This window comes from Astyanax mexicanus, chromosome 14 (genome assembly GCF_023375975.1).
Source record: "Astyanax mexicanus isolate ESR-SI-001 chromosome 14, AstMex3_surface, whole genome shotgun sequence".
NCBI classification, from domain to species: Eukaryota; Metazoa; Chordata; class Actinopteri; order Characiformes; family Acestrorhamphidae; genus Astyanax; species Astyanax mexicanus.
In genome coordinates this window covers 917,463-939,983 of record NC_064421.1, presented here as the reverse complement: position 1 = coordinate 939,983, position 22,521 = coordinate 917,463, and the positions used below count along the sequence as shown (strand labels likewise).

At 44.2% G+C, this 22,521-nt stretch overlaps 1 protein-coding gene across 11 annotated transcripts in view; it reads right to left on the bottom strand.

Moving 5' to 3' along the window:
• ralgapa1 (Ral GTPase activating protein catalytic subunit alpha 1) overlaps positions 1-22,521 on the bottom strand; it is a 178,118-nt gene that overhangs the window by 90,766 nt on the left and 64,831 nt on the right. For 5 of the 11 annotated variants that reach the window (XM_049464047.1, XM_049464050.1, XM_049464049.1 and 2 more), the window contains exons 16-18: positions 13,862-14,026; positions 10,892-11,032; positions 1,233-2,720 (exon numbers count right to left, since the gene is read on the bottom strand). In XM_049464047.1, the coding sequence (XP_049320004.1) occupies positions 1,233-2,720; positions 10,892-11,032; positions 13,862-14,026 (1,794 nt within the window). The remainder of the gene's footprint in view (positions 1-1,232; positions 2,721-10,891; positions 11,033-13,861; positions 14,027-22,521) is intronic. The other 6 variants (XM_049464053.1, XM_049464055.1, XM_049464058.1 and 3 more) reach the window with 3 other exon arrangements.

Below are 22,521 nucleotides of genomic sequence, written 5' to 3'. Positions count from 1 at the left end.
TGTAACTCATACAGTCAACAGTCTGGACATTTTTAAAAATATCCTCGTTACTCCTATTTCATTTTAGCTGGTTTTTATTCCGGATTCTCATCGTTCAATACAACCCCTATCCAGATAAATCTAGAGAAATATAAACATATACTGAGATGTTTAGGCTGAATCCTCCAGAATATATTATATATATATATATATATATCTTTACTGGGATGGTGGGTCCAAACATTTGACGGGTTCTGTTGTTAGAGCAGAATCATCTACTCTACAACCTAAGGGTTAAATATTAGGGCTGCAACGATTAGTCGATATAATCGACAACGTCGACTATTTAAATTTGTCGACTACAAATTTAATTGTCGATTAATCGTTAATCTGTAACAGTACCGCATTACACAAAGTGCTGGAGACAGAAGAAACTTGGTCTGTGTCTCCAAAAAAGTGCCCAAACACAACAGATTTATACATATTTATTCACTAAATATCAGTAATTCCCACGTTAAAACAACATGTGGACATTTAAATGCCTTTTTAATCTCAAGTTTAATCTCAAGTTTAAGTTTTTCTGTTGTTTTTGGCAGAAATAATCGTTGACTAATCGACTAATCGAAAAGATCATCAGATTAGTCGACTACCAAAATAATCATTAGTTGCAGCTCTAGTTAGATACCTTAACAACCACCAGCATCAGTCCCACAGTTACAGCATTAATCACAATCAACTCAACACAGATATTTACTGGTGAAGTGCTGCCCTCTGCTGGCAGCACTCAAACTAGCAGTTAATTAAGTGTGTTTAAGTGTGTTTATATGTGTTTTGATGTAGAGAGAGATAAATACATGGAGATAGAGAGATAGAGGGAGGGAGGGGCGGCGTGGGGGGGGCATGCAGCATCCAGGGGGCAGAAGAAGGGCAGCAGAGATTAGATCCCAGAAGCTGGAGGAGGAGGAGGAGGAAGGGGCCGTTCCAGAGGAGGAGGAGGATGAGGAGGTTTTGCAGGCATCGGTCGGCCTGTGGGCTCTTTTATATATATATATATTTTTTTTATTATTTTTTAAACTGCGCAAAAACACAAAAAAGCTTCAGTTCAATCCGCATTCAGCCAAAAAAGAAAAAACAAACAGTTAAAGAAAAATATAGAGGAGGAGAGGGAGCAGGCGCTTTAGTCTGGCTGGGTTTTTGAGTTTTTTGAGTTTTTGTTTTTCGTCCGTGTTTCTGCAGACCGACGGGATCCTCACCTGCTGCTCTTCTTCCAAAATAGCCCATAACATGCGAGTACAGGTCCTTCAGCGGCGCGTCCGGCGGGGGCTTGGTGGGGGCGCCGTGGCTCGGGCCGGCCGCCGATTGGCTCTTGGGCTTGGAGAGGGCGTGGACCACCGACTTATACACGCCGCCCAGGAGCGCCACCTGCTGGCGGGAGGGGCTGCAGCCGGATTCCTGCGACCTGGAGCGAGATGCGCGAGTGCGGGGAAGCGAGGGGCGGCCGATGCGCCCGGGACGGTGCGGCGCCGCGTCCGCCTCCCCGCCGCTTCCCCCTCCTCCTCCTGACCCGTCTCGAAGCTTGGAGCCTGCTGATTGGCCACTGAAGTGGCTGAGGCGGCGGAGGCGGACCTTCCAGTGCGCCTCTTTGGGGTCCAGCGGGTTCAGGAAGTGCACGGACTCCGTGGACGGACGGAAACTGACGTGGACGCCGCCGCCGCTGCTGCTGCCGCTGCTTCCTCCTCCTCCTCCTCCACCACTTCCTCCACCACTTCCTCCTCCGCCGCCGCTTTGTCGCTTTTTGGAACCGCCTCGGTTCAATCTGGGGCGAAACGTGGATTGCGGGTGCTGAGAGATGGGTTCCATCTCACCTGAGCGATCGGTCGCGTCCTGCCTGTGTAACCGTGAATCTGAATCCCGCCTATCATCTGCTAAACTCTGATTCTGATTGGACGTTTGCTCCTCGCTTGATCTATTCTGGTCTGATCTATTGGTTTGATTGGTTTCGCTAGATTTGATCTGCGTGCAAGTCGACACCCAATCACAGTGCTCTAAACAATCGTAGAAACTCTGCTCGCTTGCGTCTATCTCCTTATCGTCTAAAACCCCGCCCCTTTCTACGATAGACTCCGCCTCTGCCTCCGCATCTAAACTCCCAAACCCCGCCTCCCCAGGGTATGCAGTGTCCCTGAGCATGAAGTACTCTCTCAGGGAGCTGAGAAGGTCGTCCTCGGCGAGTGGGGCGTGTTTAGCGGGTGTATCGGGTATAGTGGGTGTGGCGGGCGTAGCGGCGAGGCACGTCCAGTCGGGGACGAAGGGCGGCTGTGGCCCCGGCAGCATCTGGCAGAGGTGGTCGTAGATGCTGTCGCCAACCTCCAGAGAGGACGCCCGGCTCTCGCTGCTCGGGGGGTCGGCGGTCTGAGGGCACTGAGGACACTGGGGGCACTGGGGGGGGTCTGTGGGGGCCGTGGTGTTGGTGGTGTTGAAGGTGGAGGTGTTGGAGGAGGAGGAGGGGTGGGGGGTGTGAGAGGGGCTGTCAGAAACAGGAAGTGCACCTTTGACCCGCTCGTTGATGAAGGGCTCCATGATGTCGGAGGCGCTGCTGCTGCGCGGGAGGGGCGGCTGCTCCAGCTCTGCCGCCGCCGCAGACACCGCCGCGCTGAAAACCTCCGCCGCCGCGCTCTCCTCGCTCTGAGAGCTGTGCCGCGCCCGGGGCCCGCGGGGGGCCAGCACCGGCTCCTCCAGATCTGCAGGCAGACGTGCAAAAAAACACAAAACGTAAAAGAAAGACTCTCAGCTCTGAACAAGAAGGACCGGACCAGACGAACCACCGACCCGGGACAGTGTAAACACTCCGCTTTTGGATCAGTAGAAAATGATGCATATAAATGTATAATTTGGTCAAAAACATCATATGGTCACAATATACAATTTTTAATATCCTACTGAGTTTCCATATATAGACATAACCTCAATCGCTATCAGCTGACCTCAATATGCTGTTTAGTAAATAAAAACTATTATTGTGAATGAAAAGGTATGTTAACTTCATTTAAAAAGTGTAGTTTTTATTAGTGTATTTATTTCATTTAGTTAAACAAATCATCTAAACTAGGATGTTTATTTTTATACACTTTTTATTTATTTATATAGCGCTTTTTACAACAACTTTTTAAATAACTGAAAGTTTACTGATATTTAACACTTCTAAACTTGTAAACATGTAAACTACTTCAAAACTTCTAAAAAAAAATTGTAAATTTGTGAAAACTTTTATATTTCTAAAAATGTGTAAACTTGTTAAATGGGTAAACTTCCAAAAACCTGTATGCTTCCAAACTTAAAAAAAAACTTGTAAACTTGTAAAACTGTGTAAATTTCTAGTCGAGTCAAATTTATTTATAAAGCAAATTTAAAGGACATCAAGTGTAAACCAAAGTACTGTACAATAAAACAAAATTTAAAAGACAAATCAGTATAAAATCTAAATATAAACCTTTATATATAAAATATACATTCCTCTATATAATAACTCCTAACTAAAACTTGTAAAAACTTGTAGAATTCTAAAAACCTGTAAACTTGTAAAAGCCTGTAAACTTTTAAACTTGTAAAAGGTATATTTTCTGAATTATTCTGTAGAGAATCAGAAGTTCAGTGTTGGTGTGGGGCGGGGTTCTGTACACTGTGTGGGTCAGCGGCTCCTCAGGACCAGATAAACAACAATATATATATATATACAGAAATATATTATTCCACATAAATCACTGTGCCTGAAACATGCTGGGAGCAGACACATGCACACACTAATAATCAAACAAAACAACAAGCTGTACACACACGCACACACACACACACACACACACACACGCACACACACACGCACACACACACGGCACTGTGTTGTATGTACAGTATTGTGTGATGAAGGCATTCAGTGGGAGTAATTCAGGCAGTGATAAAACAGGATTGTTGGGGGAGGAGATTACTGTACATACTGTAATCCTGTAATAATGAGATACGAGCATAATTACACAGTTATAACACAAATAATCTCACTCAGAGCGTCTGAGATAAAACACAGGGCTCACACAGCTGATATAAGGAGATTTCAGGTTTGTTTATAATTATTCTTAATATAAATTTATATAATATAATTCATATAATATAATATAATTTAATTAAGTCTGTGAATTTCTCAGAGTGAGATTATCATGAGATAAATGAACAGGATTATGCAGGACTGAGAGAAACGCTAGAGTTCTACTGAGAAACTGGAGAAACAGAAACAGCAGACGAGAGAGAGAAACACCAGCACACAGCAGCACTCACTACACATGCTACACACTACACACTACACACACGCTACACACTACACGCTACACACACTACACACTCACACTCACACACGCCACACACACTACACACTCACACTCACACTACACACTCACACTCACGCTACACACACTCGCTACACACACTACACACTCACACTCACACACGCCACACACACTACACACTCACACTCACACTACACACTCACACACACGCTACACACTCACACTCACACTACACACTCACACTCACACACGCTACACACATGCTAGACACACTACACACTCACACTACACGCTAAACACACTACACTCACGCTACACACACTCGCTACACACACTACACTCACGCTACACACTACACGCTAAACACACTACACTCACGCTACACACACTCGCTACACACACTACACTCACGCTACACACTACACGCTAAACACACTTCACTCACGCTACACACACTACACTCACGCTACACACTACACGCTAAACACACTACACTCACGCTACACACTACACGCTAAACACACTACACTCACGCTACACACACTCGCTAAACACACTACACACTCACACTACACGCTACACACACTACACACTCACACTCACACACGCTACACACACTACACACTCACACTACACGCTACACACACTACACACTCACACACTACACACTACACACTCACACTACACGCTAAACACACTCGCTACACACTACACACTCACACTACACGCTAAACACACTACACACTCACACTACACGCTAAACACACTACACTCACGCTACACACACTCGCTACACACACTACACGCTAAACACACTACACTCACGCTACACACTACACGCTAAACACACTACACACTCACACTACACGCTAAACACACTACACTCACGCTACACACATTCGCTACACACACTACACTCACGCTACACACTACACGCTAAACACACTACACACTCACACTACACGCTAAACACACTACACACTCACACTACACGCTAAACACACTACACTCACGCTACACACACTCGCTACACACACTACACGCTAAACACACTACACTCACGCTACACACTACACGCTAAACACACTACACGCTAAACACACTACACACTCACACTACACGCTAAACACACTACACACTCACACTACACGCTAAACACACTACACACTCATGCTACACACTACACGCTAAACACACTACACTCACGCTACACACTACACGCTAAACACACTACACTCACGCTACATGCTAAACACACTACACTCACTACACGCTAAACACACTACACTCACGCTACACACTACACGCTAAACACACTACACTCACGCTACATGCTAAACACACTACACACTCACACTAAACACACTACACTCACTACACGCTAAACACACTACACTCACGCTACACACTACACGCTAAACACACTACACTCTAAACACACTACACTCACGCTACACACACTCGCTACACACTCACGCTACACGCACTACACTCACGCTACACACACTCGCTACACACACTACACATACGCTACACACACTAGCTACACACACTCTCTACACACTCACGCTACACACACTACTCACGCTACACACACTACACTCACGCTACACACTACACGCTACACACTACACGCTAAACACACTACACTCACGCTACACACACTCGCTACACACACGCTACACACAACACGCTACACACACTACACACACCCTACACACTACACTCACGCTACACACTCACGCCAGACACACTACACTCACGCTACACACTCACGCTACACGCACTACACTCACGCTACACACACTACACATACGCTACACACACTAGCTACACACACTACTCACGCTACACACACTCGCTACACACTCACGCTACACACTACACGCTACACACTAAACACACTACACTCACGCTACACACACTCGCTACACACTCACGCTACACGCACTACACTCACGCTACACACACTCGCTACACACACTACACATACGCTACACACACTAGCTACACACACTCTCTACACACTCACGCTACACACACTACTCACGCTACACACACTACACTCACGCTACACACTACACGCTACACACTACACGCTAAACACACTACACTCACGCTACACACACTCGCTACACACACGCTACACACAACACGCTACACACACTACACACACCCTACACACTACACTCACGCTACACACACTCGCTACACACACTACACATACGCTACACACACTAGCTACACACACTCTCTACACACTCACGCTACACACACTACTCACGCTACACACACTACACTCACGCTACACACTACACGCTACACACTACACGCTAAACACACTACACTCACGCTACACACACTCGCTACACACACGCTACACACAACACGCTACACACACTACACACACCCTACACACTACACTCACGCTACACACTCACGCCAGACACACTACACTCACGCTACACACTCACGCTACACGCACTACACTCACGCTACACACACTACACATACGCTACACACACTAGCTACACACACTACTCACGCTACACACACTCGCTACACACTCACGCTACACACTACACGCTACACACTAAACACACTACACTCACGCTACACACACTCGCTACACACTCACGCTACACGCACTACACTCACGCTACACACACTCGCTACACACACTACACATACGCTACACACACTAGCTACACACACTCTCTACACACTCACGCTACACACACTACTCACGCTACACACACTACACTCACGCTACACACTACACGCTACACACTACACGCTAAACACACTACACTCACGCTACACACACTCGCTACACACACGCTACACACAACACGCTACACACACTACACACACCCTACACACTACACTCACGCTACACACTCACGCCAGACACACTACACTCACGCTACACACACTCGCTACACACTCACGCTACACGCACTACACTCACGCTACACACACTACACATACGCTACACACACTAGCTACACACACTCTCTACACACTCACGCTACACACACTACTCACGCTACACACACTACTCACGCTACACACACTCGCTACACACTCACGCTACACACTACACGCTACACACTACACGCTAAACACACTACACTCACGCTACACACACGCTACACACAACACGCTACACACACTACACACACCCTACACACACCCTACACACTACACTCATGCTACACACACTCGCTACACACTCACGCTACACACACTACACTCACGCTACACACACTACACACACTACACATACGCTACACACATACGCTACACACATACGCTACACACACTAGCTACACACTCACGCTACACACTCACGCTACACACTCACGCTACACACACTACTCACGCTACACACACTACTCACGCTACACACACTACTCACGCTACACACACTCGCTACACACTCACGCTACACACACTACACTCACGCTACACACACTCGCTACACACACTACACATACGCTACACACACTAGCTACACACACTCTCTACACACTCACGCTACACACACTACTCACGCTACACACACTCTCTACACACTCACGCTACACACACTACACTCACGCTACACACACTCGCTACACACACTACACACACGCTACACACAACACGCTACACACACTACACACACGCTACACACACTACACACTCGCTACACACTCACGCTACACACACTACACTCACGCTACACACACTCGCTACACACACTACACATACGCTACACACACTAGCTACACACACTACTCACGCTACACACACTCGCTACACACTCACGCTACACACACTACACGCTACACACACACTACACTCACGCTACACTCACGCTACACTCACGCTACACTCACGCTACACACACTCGCTACACACACTACACATACGCTACACACACTAGCTACACACACTACTCACGCTACACACACTCGCTACACACTCACGCTACACACACTACACGCTACACACACACTACACTCACGCTACACTCACGCTACACACACACGCTACACGCTTGCATGTTTAAGTGGTGGGCCTACACTGTTGGAAATAAAAAAGGTGGAACTTAAATGATGGAAAAATGAATGGGCGGAGCTAGACTGTTACATCACAACCACAACATAATGGAGATGAGCCTTTTATTTACACATACTCAAAAAACACACACACACACACACACACACACACTCACTAAACAAACACACATTATACACACTCACTACACACTCCCTACAAAAACACTATATACACACACTACACAAACACATATAAACTCACTACACACACATTACACAAACACTACACACTCCCTACAAAAACACTATATACACACACTACACAAACACATATAAACTCACTACACACACATTACACAAACACTACACACTCACTACACAAACACTATATACACACTAGGGCTGGCCCGAATAGCGTTTTTTGAGCTCCGGATATTCGGCACTGATTCGAAGCGAATATTCGAATATTCGTTTTTAAAAAAAGAGGTAAAAAAAATAAATAAAAAAAGCAATTCACGGCCCCTTTAATCCACTGAAAAATGTTCAATTTGCTCTGACCGACGAGACATATTCACCCCGGATTTTTGGTGTTTTTATCCCCCATATTTTTGTGTTTTCACCCCATATTTTTTCTGTGTTTTTAGCCCAGATTTCTTTGTGTTTTCATCCCGGAATTTCTGCTGCCCCACACCGCGGCTTATCCGATGCGTAAGCAGGCTAGGAGGCTGCTGCACGGTTTCTCCGCTGCGCAAGCCAGCCCAGTAAATTGCTGTTTGTGTTTTCACACTTAGGCTATTTGCTTAAAAAAACAAACAAAAAAAACGTTTGTTCAGGAAGTATTTTATATTCTTAAACATTGGTAATTATATTAGAGGACAGTCATTGTAAACTGTACTTGGTCTATTTCGGTTAAAGGATTGTGCAGGGCATAGCCGTATTACTGATTTTGTATTTTTGCACTTGGGCTATAAGCTCAATATTAAATATTTCGTTTGTTTAGAAATTATTTTATATTTTTAAACCATGTTAAATTATATTAGAGTAGAGGAAAGTCATTGTTAATGACGTTATTGTACTTGGTCTATTTCGGTTAAAGGATTGTGCAGGGCATAGCCGTATTACTGATTTTGTATTTTTGCACTTGGGCTATAAGCTCAATATTAAATATTTCGTTTGCTTAGAAATTATTTTATATTTTTAAACCATTTTAAATTATATTAGATAAGAGGAAATTCGTTCAGACATCATTTTTGTAAGCCAGGCTTTTGTAACCGATTTAGCCCCTACTGTTGCCACATTACCCCTTACGTTTTATTATATAAATCAGTTTCGTTTTTTTTATCATGTATAATAGAGGTCTGCGCGAGACTGATTTTTAAACCCACTCTTCCACGCTCCCGCGTTTCTGTCTCGTTACCGCTCCGCAAAAAAATTGCTTCTTTTAATCCCGCGCCCGCCCGCCACATACACATTTCTGCCGCTCCCGCCCCACGTTCCTAATATAAATTAAATAAACTACATTTAATGCTTCAATTTTACTTATATATTTATTAAAACAGCAGCGCTGAATAGTGCGGTCCCGTTCCTTACCCCAGTCCAAACACCATCGGTGTGTGCGTGTGTGTGTCGGTCCATCCTGCGCGTTGAGAGTTTTCTTTAGGTTTTTTTTTGTTTACAATTATTACAGTTTTCTTAACTATTTATTAATTTGCTCCCGCATCGTCTGGATTAAACTCCCGCTCCAGCCAATAACAGTTCAGTTCTGTCCCGCGCGCAAGATATTCTGACGGGACCCGCGAGAACAGAAGTGGTTAGAGTGAGGTGGAACTCTGGAAAGGAGAAAAAAAAACGAATATCCGAATACCAAAATTAAAAACCGAATACCTACTCAACGAACGAATATCCGAATACCCGAATATTCGGGTCCAGCACTAATACACACACTAAACAAACACACATATAAACTCACTACACACACACTACACACTCACTACACAAACACATTGTACAAACTCACTACAAAAACACCATATACACACTACACAAACACACAAACTCACTACACACACACATTACACAAACACACTCACTACACAAACATATACTCACACTACACAAACACACATATAAACTCACTACACACACACTACACAAACATATACTAAACACATATAAACTCACTACACAAACAAACATACAAACTTAATAAACACACTCACTACACAAACACACACTACACACACACACTGAATGGGTGGGGCTGAACTGTTGTATAATGAAGGGGGTGGGGTTTAACTAATACAGGGGAGCTAGACTGTTACATCACAATTACAACAAATTTGACACAAGCCTTTTATTTACACACACTCGCACACACTCGCACACACTCACACACACTCACACACACTCACACACACTCACACACACTCACACACACTCACACACACTCACACACACTCACACACACTCACACACACACAGAGTGCGAGTTTTAGCGGCAGGCAGGCAGGCAGGCAGGCGGAGAGGCTCTACCTGGCAGGTGGTCTGCGAGGGGGGTGAGGACAGAGTCAGGCAGGAGGGGGTGGGCGGGGTGGACGAGGACGGGCGCGCTCTTAGCGCTGCGGATAAACGCTGAAGATAACAGACTGTCACCCGTCGAGCAGCTCCGCAGAGCTGCCACCCGGCACAGAGGCGGGGGTGAGGGAGGGAGTGAAGGAGGGAGAGAGAGAGAAAGGGGCGAGAGAGAGGGAGGAAGAGAAGGGGAGAGAGAGAGGAAGGGAGGATGAAGAAGAGAAAAAGTGAAGAGTGTGAGACAGGGCACAGAGAGGCAGCGAGGCAGACAGCAGTGACCGTTAGAGAGAGAGAGAGGCAAAGAGAGAGGCAGGAGTGGCAGGACATGAAAGACTGCCACTCGTCGTCTTCGTCCGTCGCCATACTGACGTATACACAACAGAGAGTCTAGAACCAAGTCTAAATCAAAGTGTGTGTGTGTGTGTGTGTGTGTGTGTGTGTGTGTGTTACCTTATATTCTGTACATTAAGGTTTTTTAAGGCCGAATCCTATTTCTCTTTTTTGAACCCTACCCCTTGTTTTTACGTGTAACCTAATGTTTGGTAATTTTCACGATTAATTCAGTTCAATTCAAATTACAGTTTTAATGTGATTTTCAAAACGGAGTAATCATGATTTGTAAGCCTGTCACGATAAGATTTTTTGTAGACGATATATTGTCACAGAAATGATTGCGATACTCGATATTTTTGTAATTTTAAGACTATTAAATGCCACTGACATAATGTTGACTAAATAGAATAAAAAACAATTATACACTTTTTAAAGACATCGAAAATTGAATTATTCATTTATTATAATTAGTTAAGAAATGATATACTTATTTCTTTGCCTACTTTAGTACCTACTTTAGATTCACAGGTATTGAACAGACATACAAATAAACACAATAGACGATATCATGATTATCAAAAATTATTGAGATCATGTTAATTTATTGTACGATAAATCGATATTGCAATTATTGTGACAGGACTACTGATTTTACATCTTTATTAACCAGGGTTCACACATGTTTTAACCAATAATTCTCCAGGGTTTTTTCTTGATTTTTTCAGGCCTACAAGGCAAATTTTCAAGACCATACAAATTTTAAAACATCAGTGCAGACATGGACAATAAAACCAAAACTATAATTAAAATAATTAAAAATTGATTATAGTAGGTCTAAAATGAATCAGAAAAAAAAGTTTGCAACACAATTTTTAATAATAAAATGCAGAGAGCTTCATTGCGTAGAGTTAAATTACTGAATTAACTCTGAGCTGATTGATGTATTTGATGTATTTGTAGCTCAAAATAGATTTTCTCCATCGATAAACTGCAACACAAAGATTTGTAGACCAAATTTCCAAAACTTTTCCAAAACTTTCTGGGTATTTTTATTTTTCCAGAACGTATCCAGGCTTTTTTCAAATTCCATGACTTTTTCAGGTTTTTCATGACCGTACAAACCCTGATAATTAAAACTGGGGGAAATGATCAAAATCAATGATTATTTTTTAGGCCATAATCGCCCAGCACTAGTGTAACCCCTTCCTTTGGAACAGAGTTACGACAAAGAAGTAAAATACTCCCTTTAATAATTGGGAAACCCTTCAAGCCCCCGATACAAATTAACCATTATAGCAGTGGAGCTGCTAAAGTTCAGCAACCTAACTGCTGCTGCTGATTAACTACTTAACTTTAGGGCGTATGTTTTTTGTACATCTTCAGATAGGGGGCAGGTAGTGCAGCAATTCAGGAATTATTATTGTCTATTCCTTAATTTTCAGACCAGATGCTTCTTTCACTCTTATGGACTGCTCTGGATTTTTCAGCTTGTCCAGAAATGCATGTGTACAGCTGTTCATAAGAGGGCACTCATTCAGACCTGATTTGTATTTACTGCAGTGGAGTAAAAGTTAACTACACTAATAAAATTAGTTAGTAAAGAGATGGTAAACATGCTGCACTTTAGTGAGCTGATTGTGAACGTGTTGAACAGGTGATTGGTGGAAGGTAGTTTGTTCCACCATTGGGGAACTCTGTATGAGAACAGTCTGGATTGCTTTGTGTGAGTCGCCTCGCTTTGCCAAACATTCACACAAAGCAATCCAGACTGTTCTCATACAGAGTTCCCCAATGGTGGAACAAACTACCTTCTACTACCAGATCAGGAGAATCTCTCACTATCTTTAATAAACTCCTGAAGACAAAGCTCTTCAAAGAGCACTTACTCTCCTAACACCTCTAACACACTACCTTCTACTACCAGATCAGGAGAATCTCTCACTATCTTTAATAAACTCCTGAAGACAGAGCTCTTCAAAGAGCTCTTACTCTCCTAACACCTCTAACTAACTACCTTCTACTACCAGATCAGGAGAATCTCTCACTATCTTTAATAAACTCCTGAAGACAGAGCTCTTCAAAGAGCACTTACTCTCCTAACACCTCTAACTAACTACCTTCTACTACCAGATCAGGAGAATCTCTCACTATCTTTAATAAACTCCTGAAGACAAAGCTCTTCAAAGAGCACTTACTCTCCTAACACCTCTAACTAACTACCTTCCACTACCAGATCAGGAGAATCTCTCACTATCTTTAATAAACTCCTGAAGACAGAGCTCTTCAAAGAACACTTACTCTCCTAACACCTCTAACACACTAACTACTTCTAACCTCATTTCCTTCTTCCTCTCCTTCACTCCTCTATCCTATTATTTCCCTCTGACCTCCTTAAGGCCCTATCTATAGATGCTTTATTTTTAACTTCTATTATTTTTGTACTTAACCTCTTCTATTATTTGCACTTCAATATTGTAAGTCGCTTTGGACAAAAGCGTCTGCCAAATGTAATGTAATGTAATGTAATGTAATGTAATGTAATGTAATGTAATGATTGTAGTGCAGTGATTAGTGTGTAAGCGGTGTAGAGAGACTAACCGACGGTCTTCTGGCGGACGATACTCCGAGCTTTCTCGATCCCCGGCGAGCCGGCGGTCGTGGCGCTGCGCTGTCGCATGGCCACAGCCTGGCCGGGGGGGTCCCGGCTCCAGCCTTTGGAAAAAGAACGATCCACTACCATCTTCTGGCCCTCGTGAGCACCACCTGCAGGGGGTCAGAGAAACACACGTATCCTTTATACAGTCAAAAAAAATACACTGATCAGCCATAACATTAAAGCCACCATCAGCTGAAGGGTCCAGTGTCTCCTCTAACGGGGAGGTGTATATATTAGGCAGCAAGTGAACAGTCAGTTCTTACAGTTGCTGTACTAAAGCATGGGTAATAGTGTATAATGATCTGTATATAATGAGTTTGGGTTTTAATACAACTTTCAAATCTGTGTTCTTCCCGTAGTTCCCTGAGGGAAATTAAAATTCCAGCAGCATCATTACAGTAAAAAATGAACATACACAAGGAAAACTGGAGAAAAAAAAAAGAATTATATATATATATATATATATATATATATATATATATATATATATATATATATATACAGTTGTGGTCAAAAGTTTACATACACTTGTAAAAAAACATAATGTTATGGCTGTCTTGAGTTTTCAATAAGTTCTACAACTCTTATTTTTCTGTGATAGAGTGATCGGAACACATACATGTTTGTCACAAAAAACAGTCATAAAATTTGGTTCTTTCATAAATTTATTATGGGTCTGCTGAAAATGTCACCAAATCTGCTGGGTCAAAAATATACATACAGCAACATTAGTATTTGGTTACATGTCCCTTGGCCATTTTCACGGCAACTAGGCGCTTTTGGTAGCCATCCACAAGCTCCTGGCAAGCTTCAGGTCGAATGTTTGACCACTCTTCTTGACAGAATTGGTGCAGTTCAGCTAAATGTGATGGTTTTCTTGCATGAACCCATTTCTTTAGCACTGTCCACATGTTCTCAATGGGGTTTAAGTCAGGACTTTGGGAAGGCCATTCTAAAACCTTAATTCTAGCCTGGTTTAGCCATTCCTTTACCACTTTTGATGTGTGTTTTGGGTCATTGTCTTGTTGGAACACCCAACTGCGCCCAAGACCCAACCTTCGGGCTGATGGTTTTAAGTTTTCCTGCAGAATTTGGAGGTAATCCTCCTTCTTCATTATCCCATTTACTTTCTGCAAAGAACCAGTTCCACTGGCAGCAAAACATCCCCAGAGCATAATACTACCACCACCATGCTTGACAGTAGGCATGGTGTTCCTGGGATTAAAGGCCTCACCTTTTCTCCTCCAAACATATTGCTGGGTGTTGTGGCCAAACAGCTCAATTTTTGTTTCGTCTGACCAGAGAACTTTCCTCCAGAAGGTTTTATCTTTGTCCATGTGATCAGCAGCAAACTTCAGCCGAGTCTTAAGGTGCCTTTTCTGGAGCAAGGGCTTCTTTCTTGCACGGCAGCCTCTCAGTCCATGGCGATGTAAAACACGCTTGACTGTGGAGACTGACACCTGTGTTCCATCAGCTTCCAAATCCTTGCAGACCTGCTTCTTGGTGATTCTTGGTTGACTCTTGACCATCCTGACCAATCTCCTCTCGGCAGCATGTGATAGCTTGCGTTTTCTTCCTGATCGTGGCAGTGACACAACTGTTCCATGCACTTTATACTTGCGTATAATTGTCTGCACAGTTGCTCTTGGGACCTGTAGCTGCTTTGAAATGGCTCCAAGTGACTTCCCTGACTTGTTCAAGTCAATAATTCGCTTTTTCAGATCCACACTGAGTTCCTTTGACTTTCCCATTGTAGCTTTTGTAGCTGAGTCTAATCACTGGGTCAAATGAGCCCTATTTAAATGGGCTCATGAGAAGTCAACAGCTGTAGTCAATCAGAATCACTTACAAGAAGTGAAGAGGCCATGACATGAAGCTAATTTGATTGACACAACTCACTACATCACCAAAATTGACAAATTTTGTTGCTGTATGTATATTTTTGACCCAGCAGATTTGGTGACATTTTCAGCAGACCCATAATAAATTTATGAAAGAACCAAATTTTATGACTGTTTTTTGTGACAAACATGTATGTGTTCCGATCACTCTATCACAGAAAAATAAGAGTTGTAGAACTTATTGAAAACTCAAGACAGCCATAACATTATGTTTTTTTACAAGTGTATGTAAACTTTTGACCACAACTGTATATATATATATATATATATATATAATAAAGCAGTATATACAATATAGCAATATAGAGTCCAGCAGGAGAGATATTGCACATTATTAGTGTGATTGCAGTAATGCAATCACAGTATTGTTCTTCTTAAGTCTTATTCTTCTTCTTCTTCTTCTTCTTCTTCTTCTTATTATTAGTGTGATTGCAGTAATGCAATCACAGTATTGTTCTTCTTAAGTCTTATTCTTCTTCTTCTTCTTATTATTAGTGTGATTGCAGTAATGCAATCACAGTATTGTTCTTCTTAAGTCTTATTCTTCTTCTTCTTCTTATTATTATTATTAGTGTGATTGCAGTATGCAATCACAGTACTGTTCTTCTTAAGTCTTATTCTTATTATTAGTGTGATTGCAGTAATGCAATCACAGTATTGTTCTTCTTAAGTCTTATTCTTCTTCTTCTTATTATTAGTGTGATTGCAGTATGCAATCACAGTATTGTTCTTCTTAAGTCTTATTCTTATTATTATTATTCCACCTGTTTTTTGTCCGGTTAACTAGTGCCGCAGTTTTCGAAATATCGACTTCGTTCAAAAGAGAAAACGTGCGTCCATATCGGGAATGGTGGGCTTGTATACAGCTTTCCAATCGGACTTACGTTTTTCGTAAAAACTTCGTAAGTACGCGTTTTTTTGCCCATAGAAAATGAATGGGCAGAACTTTGCACGTCCGTGGACGTCGCAATTTTTGAAATACTAAGATGAAACCAATTGAGGACCTGTAGAACTTATTGAGCTCTTTCCGAAAATATGCGTTACGAAAAGTTACGACGTACGGATTTCGTACGAATGTCGTACGAAGTGGCCCCATTGGAATGAATGGGGCCAATCGGAGGACGGCAGCTAGATCGAAGGACAGGTAGCTAGAACTCCAGTACTGTGAGTGTATGGAGCAGCTATGGGATAAAAAAGCATTAGGTCAAAAGTTTGGACACCCCGGCCCCCCAGTACTGTGTGTAATGGAGCCACGGGTCAAAAGTTTGGACACCCCCGAACGGCCAGAGCAACCTAGCGTGCATAGCTGATTGATGTATTTGCACGTTGCGTAGCAACGTGCAAACACCATTTAATCAAATTTATGCATATACATCACCTAGCAACCACCTAGAAACACCATAGCAACCACCCTGGATACCATAGCAACACCTTAGCAACCGCCTAGCAACACCATAGCAACCACCTAGCAACCATCTAGCAACACCTTAGCAACCACCCCAGATACCATAGCAACACCTTAGCAACCGCCTAGCAACACCCTAGCAACCACCTAGCAACCACCTAGCAACACCTTAGCAACCACCCCGGATACCATAGCAACACCTTAGCAACCGCCTAGCAACACCCTAGCAACCACCTAGCAACCACCTAGCAACACCTTAGCAACCACCCCGGATACCATAGCAACAGCTTAGCAACCGCCTAGCAACACCCTAGCAACCACCTAGCAACACCTTAGCAACCACCCCGGATACCATAGCAACACCTTAGCAACCGCCTAGCAACACCCTAGCAACCACCTAGCAACCACCTAGCAACACCTTAGCAACCACCCCGGATACCATAGCAACACCTTAGCAACCGCCTAGCAACACCCTAGCAACCACCTAGCAACCACCTAGCAACACCTTAGCAACCACCCCGGATACCATAGCAACACCTTAGCAACCGCCTAGCAACACCCTAGCAACCACCTAGCAACCACCTAGCAACACCTTAGCAACCACCCCGGATACCATAGCAACACCTTAGCAACCGCCTAGCAACACCCTAGCAACCACCTAGCAACACCTTAGCAACCACCCTGGATACCATAGCAACACCTTAGCAACCGCCTAGCAACACCCTAGCAACCACCTAGCAACCACCTAGCAACACCTTAGCAACCACCCCGGATACCATAGCAACACCTTAGCAACCGCCTAGCAACACCCTAGCAACCACCTAGCAACCACCTAGCAACACCTTAGCAACCACCCCGGATACCATAGCAACACCTTAGCAACCGCCTAGCAACACCCTAGCAACCACCTAGCAACACCTTAGCAACCACCCCGGATACCATAGCAACACCTTAGCAACCGCCTAGCAACAACTTAGCAACCACCTAGCAACCACCTAGCAACACCTTAGCAACCACCCCGGATACCATAGCAACACCTTAGCAACCGCCTAGCAACACCTTAGCAACCACCTAGCAACCAGCTAGCAACACCTTAGCAACCACCCCGGATACCATAGCAACACCTTAGCAACCGCCTAGCAACACCTTAGCAACCACCTAGCAACACCTTAGCAACCACCCCAGATACCATAGCAACACCTTAGCAACCGCCTAGCAACACCTTAGCAACCACCTAGCAACCACTTAGCAACACCTTAGCAACCACCCCGGATACCATAGCCACACCTTAGCAACCACTTAGCAACACCTTAGCAACACCAAAGCAGATACCAGCCAGCACTGCAATCACACTCGCAGTTTCTGTAGGAACTGCAATCTAGTTATTATTATTATTATTCCACCTGTTTTTTGTCCGGTTAACTAGTGCCGCAGTTTTCGAAATATCGACTTCGTCCAAAAGAGAAAACGTGCGTCCTTATCGGGAATGGTGGGCTTGTATACAGCTTTCCGATCGGACTTACGTTTTTCGTAAAAACTTCGTAAGTACGCGTTTTTTTGCCCATTGAAAATGAATGGCCAGAACTTTGCACGCCCGTGGACGTCGCAACTTTAGAAATACGAAGATGAAACCAATTGAGGACCTGTAGAACTTATTGAGCTCTTTCCGAAAATATGCGTTACGAAAAGTTACGACGTACGGATTTCGTACGATTGTCGTACGAAGTGGCCCCATTGGAATGAATGGGGCCAATCGGAGGACGGCTGCTAGATCGAAGGACAGGTAGCTAGAACTCCAGTACTGTGAGTGTATGGAGCAGCTATGGGATAAAACAGCATTAGGTCAAAAGTTTGGACACCCCGGCCCCCCAGTACTGTGTGTAATGGAGCCACGGGTCAAAAGTTTGGACACCCCGGCCCCCCCAGTACTGTGTGTAATGGAGCCATGGGTCAAAAGTTTGGACACCCCCGAACGGCCAAAGCAACCTAGCGTGCATAGCTGATTGATGTATTTAATCTAATTTATGCATATACATCACCTAGCAACCACCTAGCAACACCTTAGCAACCACCTAGCAACACCTTAGCAACCACCCCGGATACCATAGCAACACCTTAGCAACCGCCTAGCAACACCCTAGCAACCACCTAGCAACCACCTAGCAACACCTTAGCAACCACCCCGGATACCATAGCAACACCTTAGCAACCGCCTAGCAACACCCTAGCAACCACCTAGCAACACCTTAGCAACCACCCCGGATACCATAGCAACACCTTAGCAACCGCCTAGCAACACCTTAGCAACCACCTAGCAACCACCTAGCAACCACCTAGCAACCACCTAGCAACACCTTAGCAACCACCCCAAATACCATAGCAACACCTTAGCAACCGCCTAGCAACACCTTAGCAACCACCTAGCAACACCTTCGCAACCACCTAGTAACCACCTAGCAACACCTTAGCAACCACCCCAGATACCATAGCAACACCTTAGCAACCGCCTAGCAACAGCTTAGCAACCACCTAGCAACATCTTAGCAACCACCCCGGATACCATAGCAACACCTTAGCAACACCTTAGCAGATACCAGCCAGCACTGCAATCACACTCGCAGTTTCTGCAGGAACTGCAATCTAGTTATTAGTGTGATTGCAGTAATGCAATCACAGTATTGTTCTTCTTAAGTCTTATTCTTCTTCTTCTTATTATTATTATTAGTGTGATTGCAGTAATGCAATCACAGTATTGTTCTTCTTAAGTCTTATTAGTGTGATTGCAGTAATGCAATCACAGTATTGTTCTTCTTAAGTCTTATTCTTCTTATTATTATTATTATTATTATTCCACCTGTTTTTTGTCCGGTTAACTAGTGCCGCAGTTTTCGAAATATCGACTTCGTTCAAAAGAGAAAACGTGCGTCCATATCGGGAATGGTGGGCTTGTATACAGCTTTCCGATCGGACTTACGTTTTTCGTAAAAACTTCGTAAGTACGCGTTTTTTTGACCATTGAAAATGAATGGGCAGAACTTTGCACGCCCGTGGACGTCGCAATTTTTGAAATACGAAGATGAAACCAATTGAGGACCTGTAGAACTTATTGAGCTCTTTCCGAAAATATGCGTTACGAAAAGTTACGTCGTACGGATTTCGTACGATTGTCGTACGAAGTGGCCCCATTGGAATGAATGGGGCCAATCGGAGGACGGCAGCTAGATCGAAGGACAGGTAGCTAGAACTCCAGTACTGTGTGTAATGGAGCAGCTATGGGATTAATCAGCGTTAGGTCAAAAGTTTGGACACCCCGGCCCCCCAGTACTGTGTGTAATGGAGCCACGGGTCAAAAGTTTGGACACCCCGGCCCCCCAGTACTGTGTGTAATGGAGCCACGGGTCAAAAGTTTGGACACCCCCGAACGGCCAGAGCAACCTAGCGTGCATAGCTGATTGATGTATTTGCACGTTGCGTAGCAACGTGCAAACACCATTTAATCAAATTTATGCATATACATCACCTAGCAACCACCTAGAAACACCATAGCAACCACCCCGGATACCATTGCAACACCTTAGCAACCACCTAGCAACACCTTAGCAACCGCCTAGCAACACCTTAGCAACCACCTAGCAACCACTTAGCAACACCTTAGCAACCACCCCGGATACCATAGCCACACCTTAGCAACCACTTAGCAACACCTTAGCAACACCATAGCAGATACCAGCCAGCACTGCAATCACACTCGCAGTTTCTGTAGGAACTGCAATCTAGTTCTTATTATTAGTGTGATTGCAGTAATGCAATCACAGTATTGATCTTCTTAAGTCTTATTCTTCTTCTTCTTATTATTATTATTATTATTATTATTAGTGTGATTGCAGTAATGCAATCACAGTATTGTTCTTCTTAAGTCTTATTCTTATTATTATTATTATTATTATTATTATTATTATTATTATTCCACCTGTTTTTTGTCCGGTTAACTAGTGCCGCAGTTTTCGAAATATCGACTTCGTTCAAAAGAGAAAACGTGCGTCCATATCGGGAATGGTGGGCTTGTATACAGCTTTCCGATCGGACTTACGTTTTTCGTAAAAACTTCGTAAGTACGCGTTTTTTTGACCATTGAAAATGAATGGGCAGAACTTTGCACGCCCGTGGACGTCGCAATTTTTGAAATACGAAGATGAAACCAATTGAGGACCTGTAGAACTTATTGAGCTCTTTCCGAAAATATGCGTTACGAAAAGTTACGACGTACGGATTTCGTACGAATGTCGTACGAAGTGGCCCCATTGGAATGAATGGGGCCAATCGGAGGACGGCAGCTAGATCGAAGGACAGGTAGCTAGAACTCCAGTACTGTGAGTGTATGGAGCAGCTATGGGATAAATCAGCGTTAGGTCAAAAGTTTGGACACCCCGGCCCCCCCCCAGTACTGTGTGTAATGGAGCCATGGGTCAAAAGTTTGGACACCCCGGCCCCCCAGTACTGTGTGTAATGGAGACACGGGTCAAAAGTTTGGACACCCCCGAACGGCCAGAGCAACCTAGCGTGCATAGCTGATTGATGTATTTGCACGTTGCGTAGCAACGTGCAAACACCATTTAATCTAATTGATGCATATACATCACCTAGCAACCACCTAGAAACACCATAGCAACCACCCCGGATACCATAGCAACACCTTAGCAACCGCCTAGCAACACCCTAGCAACCACCTAGCAACCACCTAGCAACACCTTGGCAACCATCCCGGATACCATAGCAACACCTTAGCAACCGCCTAGCAACACCCTAGCAACCACCTAGCAACACCTTAGCAACCACCCCAGATACCATAGCAACACCTTAGCAACCACCTGGCAACACCTTAGCAACCACCTAGCAACCACCTAGCAACACCTTAGTAACCACCCCAGATACCATAGCAACACCTTAGCAACCGCCTAGCAACACCTTAGCAACCACCTACCAACCACTTAGCAACACCTTAGCAACCACCCCAGATACCATAGCAACACCTTAGCAACCGCCTAGCAACACCCTAGCAACCACCTAGCAACTACCTAGCAACACCTTAGCAACCACCCCGGATACCATAGCAACACCTTAGCAACCACCTAGCAACCGCCTAGCAACACCCTAGCAACCACCTAGCAACCACCTAGCAACACCTTAGCAACCACCCCGGATACCATAGCAACACCTTAGTAACCGCCTAGCAACACCCTAGCAACCACCTAGCAACACCTTAGCAACCACCCCGGATACCATAGCAACACCTTAG